A 22321-nucleotide genomic window follows, 5' to 3' on the forward strand; every position below is an offset into this window, starting at 1 on the left:
CACCTTCGCTGCTCTCTGCTTAGCTCTGTCGCTACCGCCTTTAGCTTCAGAATGGTTGAAAGATGAGCTCAGCTGTCTCAGGTGTCTGACTGGGACTCTCCATCTTATTTAACATTTGCTGCACGCTGTTCAGGTTACAAAACCTGCAGGAGGACAGTGAAGACAGCACAGAGAATCAGAGTCCTGAGGAAAATAAAGTGACAGAGGAAGATAAAATCAAGACCACTGTTGAGGAAGAGACTAAATCTGATCAGTAAGTTTGGTCATAGAATTTGGTCTGCTTGTAGAGTAAGAAACTAAAAGATACTCAAATAGTTTGCACACACAAGTGTGCACTAAGAGGCTGATGTGCCTGCTGGCATTATCAGATTTATGAAGCTTTAAACCTTTTACATCTTTTTAGAGCAAACTGAAGTCCTGCCCCGTTCCTGGCTGGTATCTCTTCTTTTTAACAGGTGTTTGTTCGAACTCGACTCGCTCCACTAGGAGCTGAAATCAGTTTTGTCACTTGGAGAACATTCTGAAGGATAAAACCAGAGGGCCGCACTGTCAGTTCTCCCATAGCTTTTTCCTCAAACTTGGTTCACAGCTCGTTTACTTTTCCATAGCACTAATGTTGCCTGGGTACTAAAGAGTCCAATGTATTTGCAGGAGTTGGTTGGCCAAATAAAACACTACCCGGTTTTATTTGGCTCCTTTCTAGCGCCAATGAATAAGACCTAACGAGAAATGGTCATTTCAAATCTTCAAGTTGTCATTCGGTTGTTAAACTAAAGCTTTCAGCGCCTTGAGGTAACTGGTATTGTGATTTGGTGCTACAGAAATAAAATTGAATTGAATTAAACTGTATACCCAAGATGAATGTTAGAGACTTTTTTAAAATTTGCCATGTAGTTAAAACAAAATCCAGCCCTTCCTATGATGGGTCACTGATGACGTCCAGCCCACACATTGTTTAATTTCCTACATGTGTTTTGGCCATACAGTGCTTCTGTGAAAACATTTTAAATGTGTCACATCAGTGACACCTGTACATAAATGCATATTTATAAAAAGTTCAAACCTAATCTGCACCAGCGTAGCCAGCTGTCATAACAGCTCGGCCCCAAAAAGCACAGCAGGCCAGACTTTGAACAACACAACCTCACACCACAGATTTAACCTAAGAAGAATCAGCTGATTCCTGTTGTTAACGGTGAATGTCAGACACAGCCAGCTGAAGTAGCTCAGTTGGGAGAGCGTTACACCGAAGATCTAAAGGTCCCTGGTTCAATCCTGGGGTTTGGTAAGCAGACAATGGGCAAGCTTTTGGCAGCTGAATAGTGTAGTGGTAAGTTTGATTCCTTCCGAGTATCCAGTAAGGGTCCTGGCTAGGTCCAAAGGAATGGTAAATGGCCTGTATTTAAATAGCGCTTTTCTAGTCCCTAAGGACCCCAAAGCGCTTTACACATCCAGTCATCCACCCATTCACACACTGGTGATGGCAGCTACATTGTAGCCACAGCCACCCTGGGGCGCACTGACAGAGGCGAGGCTGCCAGACACTGGCGCCACCGGGCCCTCTGACCACCACCAGTAGGCAACGGGTGAAGTGTCTTGCCCAAGGACACAACGACCGAGACTGTCTGAGCCGGGGCTCGAACCGGCAACCTTCCGATTACAAGGCGAACTCCCAACTCTTGAGCCACGATCGCCACGAATGCCCTGGAATGGTGTGGCTACGTCTGCAGCTCGGACGCAACACATTTCACTGCATGTTGTACTTGTTTCGTTACGCTGACAAAGGCCTGACTTCAGCAAACTGGCATGATGGGTTCACGTGGAGTCTCCTGGTAAAGCTCTCTTTGGTCTCCAACAACTAACTTTCTGTCGTTAGATGTTTCCTTTGTTGTATGTATAGAGGGGCTTTCAGAGTTTATGGTTATCCAGAAATCAGGGCAGGACTTTGGTTCAAATAGTTTTTATGCCCAGACGTTTACTATGCACTACTCCTGTAGAAGTTGCTTCTTTCAGTTTTTCCAGTGATTACATTTACCTTTTATTTTCTGCTGCGTCTTGCCTACTTTTCTTCTGTGAATCAGGGCAGATCTCAAAAGGTAGGTTGGATTTTTTTATAGGCGGTATAACCACACAGAATAAAGCAGTTCTGTTTTTGTCAGCCAGCTACTGTGTTTCACCTGCTTCTGGTGGCTTCATTATGGTTAACTATAGTTGAAGATTCAGTCCAAGATACAGCCAAGAGGGCACATTTTGCTTTGTATAATCGATTACCTTGATTACTTAGAACAAAAAAATACTAACAGGCCCAGACACAGCCCAGTGTTGTCTTCTTTAGCAGTGTTGCTTGAACAGGGCAGGTATTGTAATCGATTATATTGATGTTCCCAAATAATGCTGACAGCATCCTGTTATTTCTAATATAACTGCCAACAATTAACAAAATAAACCAAACTAAACTGGCTCACCATTTCTAGAAAGAATTTGATGTGTTTAAATGCGATTCGTGTCCTCTGTACACACTTACCCATAATAACAACGTTATCCAGTGAACGGCAAAAATGAGAAAAGATCTCACCTCAGATATTTGCCCCATGGGGTTCAGGGTACAACCTTATGCCTGAATGTTTGACCAGTTGCAAACATTTTGTCTCATAATTTAGAAAAACAGGACCCAAGAGTACAAATGTCAGTATTTCCCTATCAGATCCTTCCACAGTAGATTATACCTCAAACAGAAGCCACTTACATTGCAATTGTAAGTTTTCCTGTGCCCACGTGCTTCTCATAGGAAACTCACTGAGATATTCACCTCACACTGTAAACTCTGACATGAACGTTGCTGTGAATTGTTGCTTGTCAGTGCAGATGATGTCAGTGGAAGGATCAGCTCTGCAGCTTTTGTGCAGGTCTGGTTCGCTCTTCTATGATGTTAATGACGGCTGCTCCTCTTCACCAGGTGCATGGTAGACGTCTGCCCAGCTGAAGATGAAATCAAAGCAACAACTCAAGTGGAAAAGGTGGAGCCTGCTCCAGACAAAACCCACAAGCCCCCAACTCCACCCACTGAATCTGAAGCACCAGAGGAAGCCACTCCTTCAACAGATGCAGAACCAGTCTCCCAACAACCTGAGCCACTGCCTCCAGAAACTCCACCCACTACCACGGATCAGGTGATGGTCTCCTGGATTCTGCTTCAGTAGATGGTAGTTTGATCCAAGCAGAAGAGTTCGAGTATGTTGACAGGTGAGCGGTAGATTGACAGAAGGGCTGTTTGATCTAGTTTCCTACCCTCACCTTTGGTCATGAGTAGGGATGGGTATCATTTAGGTTTTATCCGATACCAGTACCAAACCGGTACTTTTGAAACGGTGCTGGTGCTTAAACGGTGCTCGAACTGGTGCTCGAACTGGTGCTTAAAGAATGGAGAACACACACTTTGTCCAAAAACCTCGTTTAGCTGTCTTTTTGTAAAAAGATAACAATGTTAGCCTTTTCTGCAGCTATGGGGCATATATGGTATCACTCTTGGCTGGAAGCAGTGCTTAAACAATGGAAAAAACACAAACTTTGTCCTAAACCTCTCATGTTTAACTGTTTTCCACTTTTTCTTTGGTCATTTTAGCCTTTTTGGCCAGGGTGAAGGGAGTATCTGCCATCAAACAAGAAGACAGCCGCATGTAACTACGTCTGTTTGCTAGTTCACCTTACATGCATTAATGTAATAACGTGGTTAGCCTACTCAACGTAAATTACACATGAACAACATGAAGCTACTCATGCAGAGAAGAACGGCTGCTGCTGCATCATCATCCTCATCATTTCTGCTACACTGGCAGGGCTAGGGGCCAGGACTCTCCTCTTTGGGTTCTTGGGGGATATTGCTAACTCCGGGTCCGATAACAGGCACCACACCCGCAGTAGATGTGCTCGGTGTGAGGTCTCGCAGCAAGCTATCAAATACGGCGCATTTCTCGGCTTTTAAAAAAATGCTATGCGTTGCCAGGTGTTTCATCAGATTCGAGGTGTTACCTCCTTTGCACAGTATCACAGTATCAGCTTAAAGCACTTGTTGCTGCTGAGTTTGCATCTTTTGCTGTGAAGTACAGCCAGACTTTGACCGCTTCGCCTTGGGCATTTTTAATCTGTAGCTCTGCTCTAAAAGAACGGACGTACCTGGGCCTGCCTACTACGCTCGCAAAGGTAAAATGATTGGCTAGAATCCAAAGTGTGTGACATCTCAGTAAAAAAAAAAAAAGGACCGAAATAAAGCACTGAAATGTGCGCTGCTTTTCGGTCTGGTTACTACCGTTTATGTCAGAACCGGTGCCATCATGGCACCGGATACCGGTACACATCCCTAGTCATGAGGTAGTGACCCAAAGAATGAGATCGAGGACACATCCTGTGGAAAAGAGCTTCTCCTGAAGGGACTCTGGACGGAAGGGGAGGAACTCATTTAGAGTAGAGCCATGACTCCTACACACTGAAAAGGAGCCACCTGCAGTGGTTCATCATTTGCCCAGGATGTCTCCTGCATGCCTGCTGCATGTCGAACCAGGAGGAGACCCCATGTGAGGTAGAACCAACACAAGCTGGAGAGATTGTCTCTCGACTGGTTGGGAATGAATCGGTGTCCCTCCATGAGCTTGAAGGTGGAAGAGTACAGAGGGAGGTGTAGCTGAGAACCTGAGGAATGTAAGGAGGAATGTACAAAAGACCGAGTCAAAGTGGCTCTGAATCTTTGTGGCTTCTTTCCCAGAGAGCAAGAGGAAGAACCTGGTGAAAGTCAAAGAGACAATCTAGGAACTTGAAGAACTTATTATTGGAGGACACATTAGAAAAAGTTCTGGACTTGAAAGATCTGCTGACCTGGTGCCAGATACCACTGGCATTGTTATTTATTGGTCTTAATTTTTTTGGTATGTTCTCACTTCCTAAACCAGCACTCTACAACCTGAATTATACGTACTTCGAAGAGTTAATCTCTGATTAATTTCTTCTGATTATCCCAGATATTTCACCTAAAATGTCAGAAAGGAGTTCCAGCTGCTTGACTTTGTCCTGAGCTTTCAGTGTATTGAGTGGTCTCCATCAGAGGACCGAGCTGGCTAAGCTGTCGTGGAGATCAGTCTGTTGGTGTTAAAGGTCATTAGTTCGTGTGGACGTCGGTGAGAAATCCAATTCCTGTGGTTCCTTGGAAACAGTTGGAAAAGAGCATCTCTACTTGAGAATCACTCACTGGTTTTCTAAGGAAATTTCAACCATGTCATGTTCCTGTGACTGCAGGGCGGATTGACAGTTATATCTTGTTTTTAATAATTGTTTTCTTCTTAATTCTCAGACCAGCACAGCAGAAGCAGAAGAAGGTGGATGTGGAGGTGAGACTGAAAAATCAGGTTTTATCTGTTCGGTCTTCTTGTTTCTCTTGTTCCGACTGCTCTCTTCATGGATTTCTTTGCCCTTTGTTACCTTCACTGGTCCGGTTTTAGGACCCTAACGCTAACCCTTCTCACTGCTGTTTCTCTGTCTAGTTCCTGACATTTGCTCTCCGATAAAGAGCTTTCTGCTTCGATTCCCTCATGCTGCCGAGTGCCTGGAGAGCTGCACAAAGCTGATGCGTAACCATAACCTCACCCCTCCCACGCTGTCCGTGCCGGCACCACCGCCAGAGCTCGCCCAGCTGACCCAGGAGCTGTTGCAGCTCACCAAGCAGGCGCAGCAGTGCTGTATGAGCATCTACAGCCGCTTCAGGGGCCTTAACTCCAAGTCCCAGGATCCTTAGCAGCCGTAACCCCCACCCCCCTCCAGCAGACTCCTAGAGACACCTTATAGATTATAGACTAGATAATCTGTGTAGATCGAAACCTTTGAAGTGCCAAACCAAACAAACACACTTCCAGTGCCTCCGAACGTCCTATTTCCCCCTCATCCTCACTCCTATCATGCTCTGCAGCTCTGATGTGCTTCACCATCAGCTGCCAACTAAGCGCGCCACAGGTAATCAGGAGGAGGTGGATGTCTGAGCTGCTGTAGGCTGTGTGCTTGTCCCTTTGCTGTTTTTAATGAGTCGTTTAGAGCTGAATCACCAACAAAACTGGGCAACAGAATCTCCATGTTTACCTCGCGATAGTCTGTGTGATGGGATTTGTTACTGAAGAGTTCTTTATCTGCCACGTTGTTGCCCCTGGTGATGGATTTTCATGAAGCAGCGTGATGCAGATTTCCTGTTGAGGCCGAAATATTTAAGCAAGCATGAATCAGTTTTTGCTCCATTTATGTGGACACAGGAAATCAAAACTGGACTTCAGTCCTGTGATTCTCATTTAAGACTGAAGAGAAACTCTGTGACTTTACCTGCATCATATTTTCTGTGACCTGTTAGAATAAGAGAGGCCATTTATCGAGCTGGTAACATTAAATGCAGGGGGGCTTCTGTGGATTTGGGGTTATTTCCAGACAGTTTTACATATTTAATGCTGAATAACTCTTGTAAACACCACACATCTGTAAACTGGAGAACACACTTGGCCCGTAAACGTATAAAAATTTATATATTTATTTAAATACACATTTTTCTTACCATAAAACCTCATCAGTTCTTTTTTTTTTTTTCCTCTGGATGTGTCCAGAGGCAACAATCAGCATTTTATCATCTACAAATAAATGAAAGCAGAAGTTTAAAGTTGCGCTGGTGCTTTGGAAACAGCAGTTTAACACGTCGACCTGAAATGCGGTTCAGTTGAGGGCGAGTTGATTCGTGTAGGAAGACGTTGCCTGAGGTCCAACTGCATTTATTTTCTGGTCCTCAGAAAACTGCAGTAAACGTTTGGCTGAAGCTTCAGAGCTGAAGGTGGAGGCGATGGATGTGATGGAAGGGAAAGGTCTGAACATCCCCCAGATTATCACCACCCCAGAACCAGAACCGAACAATCTCACAGCCCCAGAGCTCAGGTAACACACAACGTGTATGCTGCTGCTCACGGCCTTCAGGGGGCGCTGTTACCACGCTAAGACATGTAAATGTATGAAAGAATCCATGTTTAATGTCTGTGTTATCCTGTCTTCATGTCCAACTTTGCATCCTTTCATGGTTGTTCTTGTCCTGCTAAAAGTTGCTGAGCGAAACATCTAACAGCTCCAAATATGATTAAAAACACAACTCTGAGTTAAAATCAATGTAAATGGTTTCCTTAAATCTTTCTTTAGCTCCATCCTTTCTGAAACTGTTTGAACTGATTCATATCTCCATGTTCAGAGGCCTGCACACCAAAGGACGTTTGACATACCCATGTTATCACTGTCAGGGTCAGAGGTCACCTGAAGGTGGTCTTCAGCTCCATAAGTTAACCCAGTTAACCTTCAGCACACAAACATCCAAGGAATTTTACAGGAATGGAGACGTGCTTTTCCAGAGATCCGATTGGCCAGTAGGTGGTATTTTTGTATCTGCTGATCTCAAAGATAACCAGAAATCTTCAGATATCAATAAAATTCCTCGACGTGTAGCAACAAGAGACGGAATAAACACGCAGTGGGCGGGTCCCAAGTCAATATTCTCGCAACTTTAATGAAAGCAGGCACCAATGGGAGCAAAGAATATTTGTAAATGACCAGTAGTGACAAACACTGCTGGTCAATACACACTACAATATACACAACTTTGTCAGTATTGACAAGCAGAGCAATGCACGGTTGCTCTGCTTGAAGGGTCTTCATCCCAAATCTTCCTGCGCAGTATCGGCCTCCGATGGTCTTTGAGGTAAGTCGTATGTTCAGATGACGTCTCGGTGGAATAAAAATAAAACAGAGCTACACGAAGCCAAAATCTTTAAAGCAGTTTTTAACCCAAAGAATTAAATTAGAATCACTTTTCACAGTGGTTCAGTCTAAATATCAGGAGAGCAAATCAATATGCTTTCAGATGTGTGGCCACAACTGAAGATTAGCTTCAGAGAGTCTGACAGTGTAAATGTAGGGGAGTACAGAGCTCGAATAAAAGCTTTGTGAATCTGAAACTGTGTTTGAAACCATTAATGAAGCTGACTTGTTAATCTGGTCGAAATTAGAAGCTGGTCTCGCCGCTCAGCAGCCGTGTGAGTAACGTCTTGGGTGGTTATTGGGGCAGTTATTCTAAGGCTACTATCTGAATGAGTCAGTGGAGAGTCTTGACTTTATTGTCATTGATCACTGAGACCAGTTAACAACAGTTTAAAGAGCTTTTTTTCTGCTTCTACTACACAAGTTAGACAACCATCAGTTGATTCAGGGGCCAATGCGATGTTCTGTTGTACCACGATAAACACATCTTTAAGATTGTCTGTCTCCACAGACGGTATGTGAGCATCATATGGACACCTGCGCTTTTGGTGAACTTCTCTCACTATAGTACAATAGTACTGTGACCTCAAAGCAGCCATATTATTGGTCACATGATGTCATTAACCCATTTAATCCCACTGGCAAAATTTTTTGCCGTTTTAACCCTCTATGACACAAAAAGTAAACTTATTGTGTGTAGGGGAAGTCTAAGGAGTAAAGTTATTTTGCAAAAGGCTCCAACAGCACAAACACGGTGCAGAGGTCCAGTTCAGGGTTCACCATCCCCCTCTGTCACAGAGGCCACGCCCACTAATATTGCAAATTTTAATCCCGATTGGCTCTCTGTTGAAAGAGCAGACAAATTTCTGTCCAGGACTCCCGTCTGGTCCCTGTCTGATGAAGATAAAAGCAAGTCTGAAGTCTGTGTTTGAACTCACAAGAGCTTCGGGTTCTCTGTGGGCCTTGAAACACCAAGCGTCTCCTGGAAATGTTGAAAATGATTCACAGTTTCTGATTTGACTGAGCTCTCTTCAGTATTGTGATTGGTGCTGTTGTTGATTTGTTGAGCTCACTAACGTTTTAGAGGCATTTTTTATCGTGCTGTGTTCTGGATGGAGGGACTTCCTTTAACCTCAGTAAGAGCATCAGTCTCTGACAGCTTTAATGTGTTCTGCCATTCTGAATCTGGACTAAATGCAGGCTGGAACATCTTATTGTTTCCTCTCCACGTGTCCGTGTTGATGTCTGTAGTGTTGCAGGTGATGTGTCTGCAGACGAGGACGATCCCGAGCTGCTGAGGGTCGGTTTGAAAGTCTGGTCCACTCAGGGAGACCACCTGTCTGCAGACGACGAGTGAGAGAAACCCCACAGACTCACAATGAGCTCCCTGCTTCCATCTGTCTGTCCACCATGTTTACCTTCCCGTTCTTCCTCCTGCAGGACACGTCCGCTGTCGGCGACCAGCGTCGGCAGCGTGATGGTCCAGGACCGCCTCAACGAGCTCGTCAGACTGTTCAAAGGTCGGACGGAGCGGCAGAAAGAACGGCTGATCGACCCGGACGAATCGGAGGAAGAAAGTCCCGCAGCCTGTACGTAGAAACCGGTTTCACGAGTCAGGTCGAGTCAGAAGCTTTGATAAGATAGAACCAAATCCTGCATCAAAACGCCGCTGCAGTGGTTTGCTCAGTGATTGTATGAGTTTAACAATATTCGTGCATGAAGGATTTGAATAAATGATGAGATTAAACAGTTTGCATCAAATACTGAATGATTTTCAGCTGCATCAGTGTAAAACCATCAAAATGATGTTCTCGCGCTTCCTGTCTGATCCCTACAGCTCCAAGCAAAGCTCCGCCTCCCCCGCCTCCCCCGCCTCCCCCAGGAGAGGAGAAGAAAGACACAGCAGCAGGAGGAGGAGAAGAGGAAAAGGAGGAGGAAAAGGAGTTTAAATTTGAGCTTCTGGGATATGAGGTCAAAATTCCCAATCTGCCCAAACTTCCCCAGATGCCTGGCTGGCTCCGAGCCATCCTGGAGTTCCGCTTCCCCTCGAGCATCGACCCGTTCACCGGTGAGAAATCGAGTTCTCCATCACCGCACTTTTCAGGACAGCCATATTCACCCACTGCTTCAGCTTCTGGAGTTGGGTGGAGATGAGTTTCAGGGGTAATTTGTGACAGAAGGGAAGGGGAGGTTTACAGGATGGCAGTGAGACCTGCTGTGATTCGTTGGCACAGACACAAACACGGGAAGCCGAGCTGAAGATGTTCAGATGTTTATTGGGAGCGAGCGTCCATCAGGGGGACAGCTCAGAGAGGCTCAGATGGTTTGGACATGTGCAGAGGAGGGAGGGTGGAGGATGAAGACGGAGCTGCCAGGAAGACCTCAGTGGAGGTTCATGGATGTAGTGAAGGAGGACTGCAGGGGGTTGGTGTGACAGAGCTGGTGTGGTGGCCCCTAAAGGGAGGAGCCAAGAGACAAAGAAGTAGATTGTTTCCCCGTTGAATGGCAGTGCGCACCTTGCTTTGGTGTCCTTTCACCTTGTCGTGCACCTCTGGATCTTCAAACTCTGGCCCAGCAGGTGCAGCTCGGTCTTTAATATCTTTTCAGAGATAGATCAGTGAGGAGCTCAGAGGGTCCCAGACGAGTGAGAGGGCGATGCTGCAGCAGCATCAGGGCACCTTCTGGAGCAAAGTGTAAAACACAAGCTGTGCAGTCTCTCATGTATCCTGTGGAGGAGACACCTCAGAAGGTGCAGAGAGGCCAGAACACCGTAAGTGCCTGTATCAGGGGTCACAGGGATCTGATGATGTCACACTTGACGCACTGACCATAAAGTTTTAAGGTTGGATCGAAATTTGATTGAACTTGATTTTTATTTGTGGGACGTGGACGAAGTCAGAGGAAGTGAAATCTGGTGAGCAAAGGTCACGCTGGTGGCCAAAAAGTTTCTGAGCTGGTTTGAGATGAAACATGACGCGTCAGGTGAGGTCATCCCCCCGGGTCAGACTGTCACCGGGGGGGACGAATTTACGATGCGCTACACAAAGATCAGGTTCTTGGTTATCTGAAGTTCAGGTCACCACAAACAGGTGGCGCTGCAGTAAGAACATGAAGTTAAATGATAGTCAGCTCTCTGCTACCAGGGTTTTTTTATGGGTTCTTCTTTTTCCGTCATGTACGGAGGTCAGAGAGACGTTTGACTGTGGATTTCTGCCCCATAGACCTGATCTACGTCATCTGGCTGTTCTTCGTGGTGGCGGCGTGGAACTGGAACGTATGGCTGATCCCCGTCCGCTGGGCGTTTCCTTACCAAACCCCCGAAAACATCCACCTGTGGCTGCTGGCCGACTACACCTTCGACTTCATCTACATCATTGATATCCTCGTCTTCCAGCCCAGGTTGCAGTTCGTCCGCGGAGGAGACATCGTGGTCAGCAGAAATGAAACGATAAATAAAACTTTGATTTTATCTCATAAACTCTCACAAACACCTTTGATCTGGAACTTCTTTTCCACAGTGCGACAAGAAGGACATGAGGGAGCACTACATGACCACAGAGAGATTTAAGGTGAGAACTTTGGGCCAGGGCCACCTGGTGGATGGTAAAGGTACTGCAAGCGGGCCACAGGAAGTTAGAAAATACAATGAATAATTAAAAAAAATTATGTTTTAATTGGGTTTACATTTTAATATTCCCTTTTTAAAAAACAAATCAAATCACTTAAAATAACAAACGTTATTCTCCCTTTGACCTTTTCTCAACCCGGAACTCTCTTTTTTCAAATAGCAGGAAAAACTAAAATGATGAGATCAAAAATAATAATAAAGAAACACAGCTGTCACTAAAGCTTCGGCTGGGATAGAAAAGATTTTCATATTTCTAAAACTGCTGCATTCATCTGAAGTTTAGGATCTGCTGTTGTATATAAAAACCATAACTCTCTGTGGAAGCCTGCATTCTCTCTAACGTCCAGCAGGGGGCGAATGTAAAGTCTGACCTCAGTAAACACAGTTTATAGTCTCAGTCTCTAGTTTTAAATATTAGTACATTAAAGTTGATCTTTATTTTGTGAATCATGGTCACATTACAGGGGAAAAGTGATAAAGCACATTTATGAGGTCTGGCTTCAAAAATCTAAGATGCCAATGGACAAGTCTTAAAAACAGGACCAGTGGGTTTATAAGATGTATAAATATAAACCGGTTTATAAAATCTGGCTTCTAGTGATGGCTGATGTATCTGGTAATGGTCATAATGTGGATGCTAAAATATGTGTACGCTGCTGGAAAAAAGATGTTATAATCCTATAGATTCATGAATCCTAACAAAACAAACGAGTCTGCATCTTTGATATTTTTGCGTCTTTACATTGTGCACACAGTTTTTTAAACTCAGCACAACCTCAGCTGTCTCCGTACTTTATATTCAGGTTCTCTGAATATAAAGTACGGATTGATTCAGATCTCTAGAACTTCTTTAACCCTTTGGTTTCCCCCTGGTGAGTGTTTGCTGTGTGCTTTGCAGATGGACATCATCAGCCTGTTTCCTTTGGAGGTATTTTACTATTTCACTGGAGTCAACTCTCTGCTGAGGTTCCCTCGCCTGCTGAAGGTCAGAAGGTTTTTCTGCTTTGTTCACAGCTGATCTTTGTGGTCGGGATGAACAGCTGACCTCTGTTTTCCTCTCTCAGTACATGGTTTTCTCTGAGTTCAACGACAGAATGGAATCTGTGATGAAGAAAGCGTACATCTATAGGTGAGAAGGTCTCCAGCCTCACTCTCCACTGTTTGTCCTGGACATAACATCACTCAGGATCACTGTTCAGGTTGGAGGTGTGAAGGTGAAAATGTAAAGAAAATGTTTTAAAGACCTCAGCAGTGACCGGTGTCCACCTGTTCCTGTTCCTGTGTTTGATGTTTGAACCCATCCTGGCACAAAATACCAAGACGCACCCAAAATTTGTAGGTCTTCAGATCTTGTCCCGTATAATTTGAGGCGTTGTTGATGACATAATGAAATCGTCATCACAGCATCAAACACGCCCGGAGGCAGTAAGTAAACATAAGCCCTCAATTTCTCCACGTAACAGGCACGATGGTCACCCTGGAAGTGTTTCACTTCATTGCTGAGGGTGTAGTTTGTCCCGTTTACCTTCAGCAGGTTTATCAGTCGTTTAGGTCTCAGTCACACAGGCTTGCAGTCCATCCAGCAGCCTTTTGTCTTTACCGAAAGCATATTCCCTGACTGGCTGGTGAGTGGTTGCTGGCTGTTGCTGGATGTCATCAGTCCCAAAGAGTGCGATGCACCAAAACCGTCCATAGGATTGCTGCGGTCGTCTGTTATTTGATGGAAGACTCTGAATTGTCTGTAAACACTAACTGAATTCTTAGCTGCAGTGAAACTTGAAAAAGTGCAAGAAATGGAGAACGTTTGCCTCCAAGCCCATAATGCCAAGATGTGTACAATCAGACACATGCAGTCCTACTGTGAGCAATAACCAGGAAACACCAGGAACTATTCACAAACCAGTCAGGGAAGCACATTCTATATTTGTTACTAAGTTAAGTTACTTGAAAAAAGTAATCAGTAACTAATTACTGATTACTTCCCCCAAAAAGTAATCCCGTTACTTTACTGATTACTTATTTTCAAAAGTAATTAATTGCTTAGTTACTTTTTAAAAACACGATTTACAACCTGAAGAGGTGATAAAGCGATAGATCTTTCAGCCCAATTCTACTTTTTCTGCATAATCCATCATACAAAATGTAATCAAATGGAAAAGTCTCTTTTTAAAACTTGTTTTATTAGTTTTAATCTTTTAACTTTATGCATCAAGCAAAAATTTAATTATATGCAACATTCTCTGACTGGAAGAAATTAGTTTAACATTTAAACCTATTTTCTGCACATTCCAGCTCATAAAATAAAATATTTTTTGTGTTTACTTTCAAAGTAAGTAAGTAAAACACTGCAGAAAATAAATCAAATCAAAGACTCAGCGGTCCTGTTGCTCTATTTTCACCTGTAAAGCAGGAGTGGGGTAGGCGGAGGTTTACCCTGGTGCAGGTGAGCTGCAGCGGTCAGTTGAAGAATCCGGGGGGGGTTCTTCAACTGGGGGGGTGTTCGTCTTGTAATCGGAAGGTTGCTGGTTCGAGCCCCGGCTGACAGTCTCGGTCGTTGTGTCCTTGGGCAAGACACTTCACCTACCACCTACTGGTGTTGGCCAGAGGGGCCGATGGCGCGATATGGCAGCCTCGCCTCTGTCAGTCTGCCCCAGGGCAGCTGTGGCTACAACTATAGCTGCCTCCACCAGTGTGTGAATGTGAGAGTGAATGAATAGTGGTATTGTAAAGTGCTTTGAGGCATCCCAATATAAATGCAATCCATTATTATTATTAATCCGCGAGTTTCTCTGTGAGTTTCCCATTACGTCGTAGCTACTCGGTGCTTGTTTGGAAGTTTGAGGGTTTTTTTCGCTGTAAAAAGAAGTTTTCTTCCCACACAGTGAGCAACGGACACTAATGTTTTTGTCACTTTTTATGGAATCAAACTCAAAGTAAGGTCAGTACTTCCACGCTTTAAACGCTGCACGCTCATACTCTCTCTGCACTCGATATATGATCCACTGTTGATCTGCACACAGCTGTTGTCACGAACGTCGCACTCGCTTACGTCACTGTCATGAGACATTCTCGCAAAAAAAATCATGGTTTTAGTAACGCAGCAACGCAGCGCTCCTACGGGAAAGTAACGGTAATCTATTTACCGTTTTTGCAATAGTAATCCCTTACTTTACTCGTGACTTGAAAAAAGTAATCAGATTACTGCCCATCTCTGATTACCGGAGGTTCCCAGAAGGTTGCCAGTCTTGTCTCTAGCTCTATATGAATCTTCACACATCTAAACTGACAAGTGATGATGTCACAAACCTCGTTAAACTTCTTTTCTCCGATCAGGATAAATGTTTTTTTTGACTCTGCCCTGTAAGAAATATTTACCTCAGAGATCATAGAAAATATGAAAATAGCAACATAAAAATGGTAAAATATTACATTTAACAGCATAAAAATATAAAATACACACCCAGAAAAACTATTTTATTCTTTTACTTTAGTTTAGTTTTCAGTGGCAGGGTTCAGGGACATGGTGCAGTTTTTTCAGCTGACAAGAATGGTCATCATTTTAGTTTTATTTTGATGGGAGAAGGTTTTGTCATTTAGGCACCAAAAAATGGCCAAAAGAGTTTTTACCCAGAGCAACAAAAACAGTGTACCATCTGCAAAAAGCCTAAATGCATTCGTAGTGGCCCCAGTTTGGATCCTTGAGGAACGCCCAGGTTAAATATAATTTATTTCAGTAGATCTCTTTCTTGTTGCTGTTCTTGAATTTTTGATGTTATTTTTGTTTCTGCCGCTGTATGTCAGGGTGATCCGAACCTCAATGTACCTGCTGTACTCCCTGCACATCAACGCCTGCCTCTTCTACTGGGGCTCCGATTATGAAGGACTGGGATCCACCAAGTGGGTCTACAATGGAAAAGGCAACGCGTAAGAATTCAGATTTATATTTTTGCAATAAGAAGGGTTCAATGTTAACGATGTGAGACTGATTCTGTCTGTTTCTGGATGTCAGAATGAGGAAGAAAGAGGAAATCTGAATATAGAAGAGCCATAACTGTTTGCTCTTCAACAGGGCAAACAGACTGTATGGCAGTTACGTCATCTGTAAAACTGGAGCAGTGTGATCGTGCTTCATTTTCACTATGTCTGATTTGGTTATAGTTGTAGCTCAGACATCAGTGGACAGATCTACTAACATCAGGGTCACCGACTTATTGTAACAAAACCTTTTATTCACTGTAATTGACAGGAAATTTCTGATGTGAATGTGTTATACTGTGTCTCTGATCCACAGGTGATGGTTAGTTTGGCCTCACAGCTGTGGCTGGGTTATTGATTGAATTTACCCATATAATTACATTTTAACTATCACAGATTCGTCAGCTTTATGTTGCATTTTGCTGAAATCCTTGAAGGAATCAAAACCCAGTAGAAGTTTGAATTTTAAAATGTTCTAGGTTCTTCAAATCAGGTTAGAATATCTTAAAAGTGCATTTCCACTAAACTAAAGCTGAAGCTCTTCATAAATCGATGGACTGTTTTCATTCCTGCAGGTACATCCGCTGTTACTACTTTGCCGTGAAGACGCTGATCACCATTGGAGGACTGCCCGACCCAACCACTGTCTTTGAAATCTGCTTCCAACTCATTAATTACTTTGTTGGCGTCTTTGCTTTCTCCATCATGATCGGTCAGGTCGGTAAAACCACCATTTACAGCTCTGCTTCTTTTTGGCCATCCATGACCTAACGTGGTTCCGCCCCCTTTGGTTTTTGGTGCAATGTGTCAGATGAGGGATGTAGTTGGAGCGGCGACTGCCGGGGAGAACTACTACCGTGCCTGTATGGACAGCACGGTTAAGTACATGACCTCCTACAACATCCCTCGCGAGGTCCAGAACCGCATCAAGACCTGGTACGACTACACCTGGAAGAGCCAGGGCATGCTGGGTAAGAAATGTCTGAGAGAAGCTGTCTGAGACCTGGTCCCTGAACGCCTCGAGTTCAAAGTAACAGTGACCATTGTGGTGTCCCGTGTGCAGATGAGCAGGAGCTTCTGATCCAGCTTCCCGATAAGATGAGGATGGACATCGCCGTGGACGTTAACTACGCCATCGTCAGTAAAGTCGCCCTGTTTCAGGTCAGAAACGGCGAATAAAAAATAAAAACATTTTTATACACATGAATGCATAAATGTGTGTGTGTGTGTGTGTGTGTGTGTGTGTGTGTGTGTGTGTGTGTGTGTGTGTGTGTGTGTGTGTGTGTGTCTCAGGGCTGTGACAGGCAGATGGTGTTTGACATGCTAATGAGGCTCAAGTCTGTCGTGTACCTGCCCGGAGACTTTGTTTGTAAAAAGGTAAGAACGCACCTGTCGAGCCGGCAGAGGTGTTACTGAGCTGATGGTGACACAGACTCTGTGTGTGTGTGTGTGTGTGTGTGTGTGTGTGTGTGTGTGTGTGTGTGTGTGTGTGTGTGTGTGTGTTTGTGTTTCAGGGGGAGATCGGCAGGGAGATGTACATCATCAAGCAGGGCGAGGTTCAGGTGGTGGGCGGTCCTGACCTGGAGACGGTGTTCGTCACCATCAGAGCCGGCTCGGTGTTTGGAGAGATCAGGTCAGAGCTGCTTCCCGTCATCCTGTTAAACAATTAAAAACCTGCACGTGGCGGCTGCAAATAAAGACGTTCAATCGTTCTCAGGATGTGCGGCTGGGCAGCACGCCAGACTGAAATATATTATAGATATATCATCATACTGTGATTATGTTTTGTTAAAATGATAAAAATAAGACAACTTTCATACCACAGAGGGAGAATGAAATTTACCCAACAGGGTGTTAAATGTTTCAAAAAAGTGAAATCATGTCAGTAGATTAGTTTTTCATGATCAATAATCATAATAAAGGATGTTTTGAAAAAACTCTCTGTGGTCTCTGATTGGTCAGTCTGCTGGCGGGAGGCGGAGGAAACCGGCGCACAGCCAACGTGAAGGCCCACGGATTTGCCAATTTGTTCATCCTGGATAAGAATGACCTGGCAGAGATCCTGGTGCATTACCCCGAGTCCGAAAAACTGCTGCGCAAGAAGGCCAAGTAAGACCGAGACCCTGTTAGAGCGGAACGCAGTTTAATTATTTTAATCCAAATGCGAGTCCTTTCACACCGAATTACGACATTTAAACACAACCAGCTCGTCTTCGAGTCAGCATCTTTACTCTCGCAGCAGCAAAGACTTCAGCTACAACCTTCTGGTTTATGGCTGCCATCGTAACCCCAAGAAACCTTCTTGGCATTTTTTAAAGCATATTGTCAGGGTTTATTGGGAAGTTAAGGTGGAGAACTATTACAGAACCTGCTAACCTGCAACACGTTGTCCAAACCACGGCCGTCGGGTGGAGAGACAACGAGGTTAGTGTTTGCGTCCCACCAGCTCTGTTTTATAAACAGCAGTAAAGACTCTCACACTGAGCTGGAAGGGTTAGGTCCTGTTGTCCTGTCACAGTAGGAACACTATTATTAATAAATACTGATTCACTGCATTCATGACCTTGCAGAGTCTGTAGAGACACACTTATGTTACCACAGTTTACAGATGAATACCTGAGGACAGATTTGTACTTTAACCAGCCGGACTCTGGTCACCATCCGGCTGGAGGCGGATCCAGCATGTCAGTAAAGCAGCCCCACTTGCTAATAACAACCATCAGTTAATAGGAGGCTGATTGTTTCTGCTGCTTCCTCAGCTCGCCTTCCTCTCGTTTGTCTGATCTCTCTGTCTGGGACAGGATTAGACTCACCTCTAATCAGCTCACGGCGCTCGCTCTAGTTTGTGTTTGAGAATCGGGTCAGCTCATTGAGGTGATCCACCTTCCTTTATCTGCTCAGTCAGGCCATGGCGCTGAAGCAGACCGGCCGGAGCCGCGGCAGCCGCCGGAGCTGCTGAATGTCAGATTGTGGAGGTTTGGAGATGTAGGAGCAAGGTTTTCAGTTTCTGAGCTTGTCTGGACTGCCGCCCTGTGTTTGTCTTTGTGCAGGAAGATGCTGACGAAGGACAAGAAGCCGGAGGAGAAGGAGGAGGGTAAAGGTGCAAAGACAGTCATCCCGCCACGACCGGACACACCAGAAATGTTCAAGGCCGCCCTGAAGGTGACGGAGCAGGCAGGCATCGAGGGAACCTTCGCCAAGCTGAAGAAAGTATACAGACCGTCTGAGGCGGGAGAGGCACAGGTAGGCCAGCATCACCACATCACCTCTGTGCAGCTGCAGGGAAGGAAGGATAGATAGATAAAGTGAGGAGACTGAAAGGTTCTTTTCAGTGCTTTATTCAGTGACTCCACCAGAGCAGCTTTGAATGATTCACAGTTTATAATAAGCCACCTTAATCTGATGCTGCACTGTTGTGGAGGCCCTCACGTTATCCCTTGTCTGAAATGAGCTGTTTAACTCCTCCTCTTTAAACCAGCTTTATTCTGACTGGGTCTTCTTCATGGACAGAAGGTTTGATCAGCAGGTGGGAGGGGCTACTGCGTCCACTGCCATATTAGGAATATCAGTAATGTGTCAAAACTGAAATGAAACGATTCATGTCCTAATGCGTGCTGATTGGTAAGAAACAGATTTAGAACATCATCCCTTGATAGAAATGTTCATATAAAAGCTAATTTGCTCGTTTGTTTTCGGGAAACATTCACCTCAATCACTAAAACTGCTTGACCTTAACTTACTTGATAACGTTAAACGCTCTCAGAACCTGGATCAGCTTTTATTTTTGTGCCCACATAGAGTTTTCTCAAATTAGCAGACTCCATTTCTTAGGTAGAGGTAGCTAACGTTAGCTAATGTTAGCTCATGTCAGCTAATGTTAGCTAATGTTAGCCATGGAGTTCTGTAGAGGAGCAAAGCACCTGGGAGACAGCACAAACTAGGAGGGAAGGAAGGAACAGTGGGGGGCGGTAAGGAATTTTAGAAAAAAAGTAGAAATGATGAAAGAAAGCAAGGAGGAGGTGAGGAAGGAAGTAACGGTGCAAGGAAGAAAGGAAATAATAAAGAAGTGAAGAAAGGAAAGGTGGAAAGAAAAGAAAGCAAGGAAAGAAGGGAGGAAGGAAAAGAGGAAGGAAGGATGTTTGTGAAGGAAAGAGGAAATAAAGGAAAGGAGCAGTTAGAAAGGAAGAAAGTGAGGAAGGATGGAAGGTAAAAAGAAGAAAAGAAGAGTGGGTAGGAAGAAAGAAAAGATGGAAGGAAGAAAGGAAGGGTGGAAGGACAGAAGAATGAAAGTTGGAAAGGAAAGAAGGAATAAAGAAAAGCATGAAGGAAGTAAAAAGAAAGACTGTAAAGGAAAGATGGAAAGGAAGGAAGATAAAAGGGATCAAAAATTAATCGTGGGTTTTTCAGGATTTGGATTTTTCCTGTGTGTTTTGGAGACGCCCTTAGAGACCAGCAGCAAAGGAAAGTCATTTTGTCCTCCATCTTTCATCCTGTCCTTTCCTTCTTTGTTCTTCAGGCTCCTCCCTCCATTTCTCCAATCCCGCCCCCTTCTCCAATGCACCGCCGGTCTCCGGTACCCCTGAGTCCAGCTCCGGAAGACGGAGAGGAAACGGTGGCAGAAACAGCCGACAGCTCGGTCATCATCAGGATGACGCCGCGGCACAAAGGGGAGGAGGTTCTCACCGTGGAGATGAAGGCAGGAGAGAGAGGGGGGGAGGAGGAGAAGGAGGAGAAGGAGGAGACGAAGGAGAAGGAAGAGGAGCCGTCAAAGGAGTGAGCTGACAGGAAGCTGCTGCCCTCCACCTGCTCCAAGGAGGAAACAGGACACTCTCAGGTGTAGGACATGCTTCTTCTTCTGTGGTGGATTTTATTGTCACAGAAAAACACATTTCATCTAAACTGTCACATGACAGGAAGGAAGGAGAAGAATGATGTAAATGAAAGGAAGCAGGAAATAAAGCAAGGACGGAAAGAATACTTCCTTCTTTTCTTCCTTCCTCCCACCTTAATTCAGGTTTTTTCAGGTCTCAGAGCTTCAGAGAACTTTGATCTCACGGAGGTTACTGTCTGGCTGCAGTACCGTCTTTGGCCACACGAACTGACTTACATGTACCAGCCATTAGAACCCAGAGGGGCGCTGTTTCACCACGCAGGAGGAGTGTGTCTGTAACAGAAATGATTAAAGAAACTCATTTTCCCAGAATCCCCGGTTTCTGTCCTGCAGCTTCTTAACCACTGACTTTCTGGGGCCCTCCCTCAGCTGATTTTAGAGGCATGTGTTGGGAACTACAGGAAGCAGCGGGAAGAAGAAGAAGAAAGGCGTGAGCTGCGTCTTCTTCATGTAAAAACAGACTGAACATGTATTTGTGGCGTGTGAGAGATCTGACAGCCGCTGATTGATTTTCCACCGAGAGCTGCTCGATAACGCTGTCTGACATCAGCTGAGCTCTGAGGACATCCAATGATTTTAGCCGGCAGCTTCCAGGTCATTCAGGGTCACCAGGCTGACGGTTCAGGTTTAGCGGGTCAGTTTGGACCTCTGAGTCATGAGGTCTTCATCAGCACGCACAAAAGTGCAGCATATATTTTAATGTCTGAACATGTTGCTTTTCCTATAACACAGTAAAAAATATCATAGTTAGAACAAATGGTTCACTGTTTGAACTCTGGAAGCTTGTTTCTATCATAGAAAAAAAGATTTTCTGCCATTTATGAACCAAAATTTGCCCAAAAAGTTTGACTAAGTAAGATAAAATTTGGGGATACTGAACCTGAAATTTTGAATTTATGATGTCAAAAATGTACTGAAACAAGCTTCTGTTCATAACAAAAACCGCACATGAAAAATCTAAAATAAGCAATTAAAAATGAAATCATGAGGCAAGCTTTAATACAATAAAGCCTACAGTCATTTTAGCTGTAGCTGCTGGAGGGCGCTGCTGAGCTTTATGATAGGATAAAGAGCCTGGGGGTAGAAGCTCCTGCCCACAGAGCTGCTGTAGTGTTTATACAGGACAGGAAAAGCTTCAGGAAGCGCAGGAAACTGTGTCGGCCGAGCCGAGAAAAAGGCGGGAAAACAGAAACAATGCAGCACAGGAAGCTTCGTGATTACTGCTGATTGTCGAGAGTAGAAGAAGAAACATGTGACAGTGCTGCTTTGGCTCAGAATTCAGGTTTTATTGTATTTGTACTGAAGCAACGACGTCACTGTAAGAATTAAAAACCAGTTTGTAAATAAAATGATTATAACGAGCGTCTGTGTTTCAGCTAAGATTGCTGCACATTTCATTTCTTCATATTTTGTAGGGAAACATGCAAACACACATGGAAATAAAGGCAAAATCAGAGTTTGCGCGACTCCGGTGAGCTTAAAGCGAATATTTGGTGTAGCACCTTTATTCTCAGGGCTTCTTGAAGGATGTTCAAAGCTCTTCTTTGGGTGTTTCTGCCTTTCCTTCTGTTCTCTGTCAGGATGATCCCACACTGCTTCAGTAACGCTGAGGTCCGACTCTGGGGAGGCCGACCCATGACCGATAGACCAGGTGTGCTTTTACGGCATTGTTATGCTGAAAATGAAGCTGCTGCCAATATGCACATAGTAATAAAACCAGACATAGCAATAAAATAAAAAATAAGAATGAATCAGTTATCCACAGAGTTAAAAGCCAGGGAATAAAAATAGGTTTTTAACAAAGACTTAAAACTGGCACTGATGCAGCCTGTCTAATGTGGAGAGGAAGGTTATTCCAAAGCATCGGCGCAGCAACAGAGAACGCTCGGTCTCCTCTCAGTTTCAGCCGTGACTTTGGGACCGAAAGCAGCAACTGCTCAGCTGACCGAAGGGAACGAGTGGGGACGTGGGGCTGTCAGACAAATAAACAGGTGCCAGACCATTTTAGA

At 44.5% G+C, this 22321-nt stretch overlaps 1 protein-coding gene across 1 annotated transcript in view; it reads left to right on the forward strand.

Moving 5' to 3' along the window:
- The window catches only part of cngb1a (cyclic nucleotide gated channel subunit beta 1a), a 34593-nt gene extending 12925 nt beyond the window's left edge, over positions 1-21668 (forward strand). Inside the window, exons 19-37 of the mRNA XM_085472326.1 lie at positions 2957-3170; positions 5342-5378; positions 6810-6951; positions 9070-9171; positions 9259-9407; positions 9656-9886; positions 11040-11248; positions 11337-11387; positions 12345-12431; positions 12511-12575; positions 15248-15370; positions 15997-16138; positions 16233-16392; positions 16485-16582; positions 16715-16798; positions 16936-17054; positions 17384-17530; positions 18472-18664; positions 19938-21668. Coding sequence (XP_085328452.1) covers positions 2957-3170; positions 5342-5378; positions 6810-6951; positions 9070-9171; positions 9259-9407; positions 9656-9886; positions 11040-11248; positions 11337-11387; positions 12345-12431; positions 12511-12575; positions 15248-15370; positions 15997-16138; positions 16233-16392; positions 16485-16582; positions 16715-16798; positions 16936-17054; positions 17384-17530; positions 18472-18664; positions 19938-20198 — 2614 coding nt within the window. The 3' untranslated portion in view covers positions 20199-21668. The remainder of the gene's footprint in view (positions 1-2956; positions 3171-5341; positions 5379-6809; positions 6952-9069; positions 9172-9258; positions 9408-9655; positions 9887-11039; positions 11249-11336; positions 11388-12344; positions 12432-12510; positions 12576-15247; positions 15371-15996; positions 16139-16232; positions 16393-16484; positions 16583-16714; positions 16799-16935; positions 17055-17383; positions 17531-18471; positions 18665-19937) is intronic.
- The last annotated feature ends 653 nt before the right edge of the window (positions 21669-22321 follow it).

The sequence above is a fragment of the Copadichromis virginalis genome, linkage group LG1 (assembly GCF_057382275.1).
Source record: "Copadichromis virginalis isolate Kocher_CV1m ecotype Utaka linkage group LG1, C_Virginalis_male_GT1.1, whole genome shotgun sequence".
NCBI lineage: Eukaryota > Metazoa > Chordata > Actinopteri > Cichliformes > Cichlidae > Copadichromis > Copadichromis virginalis.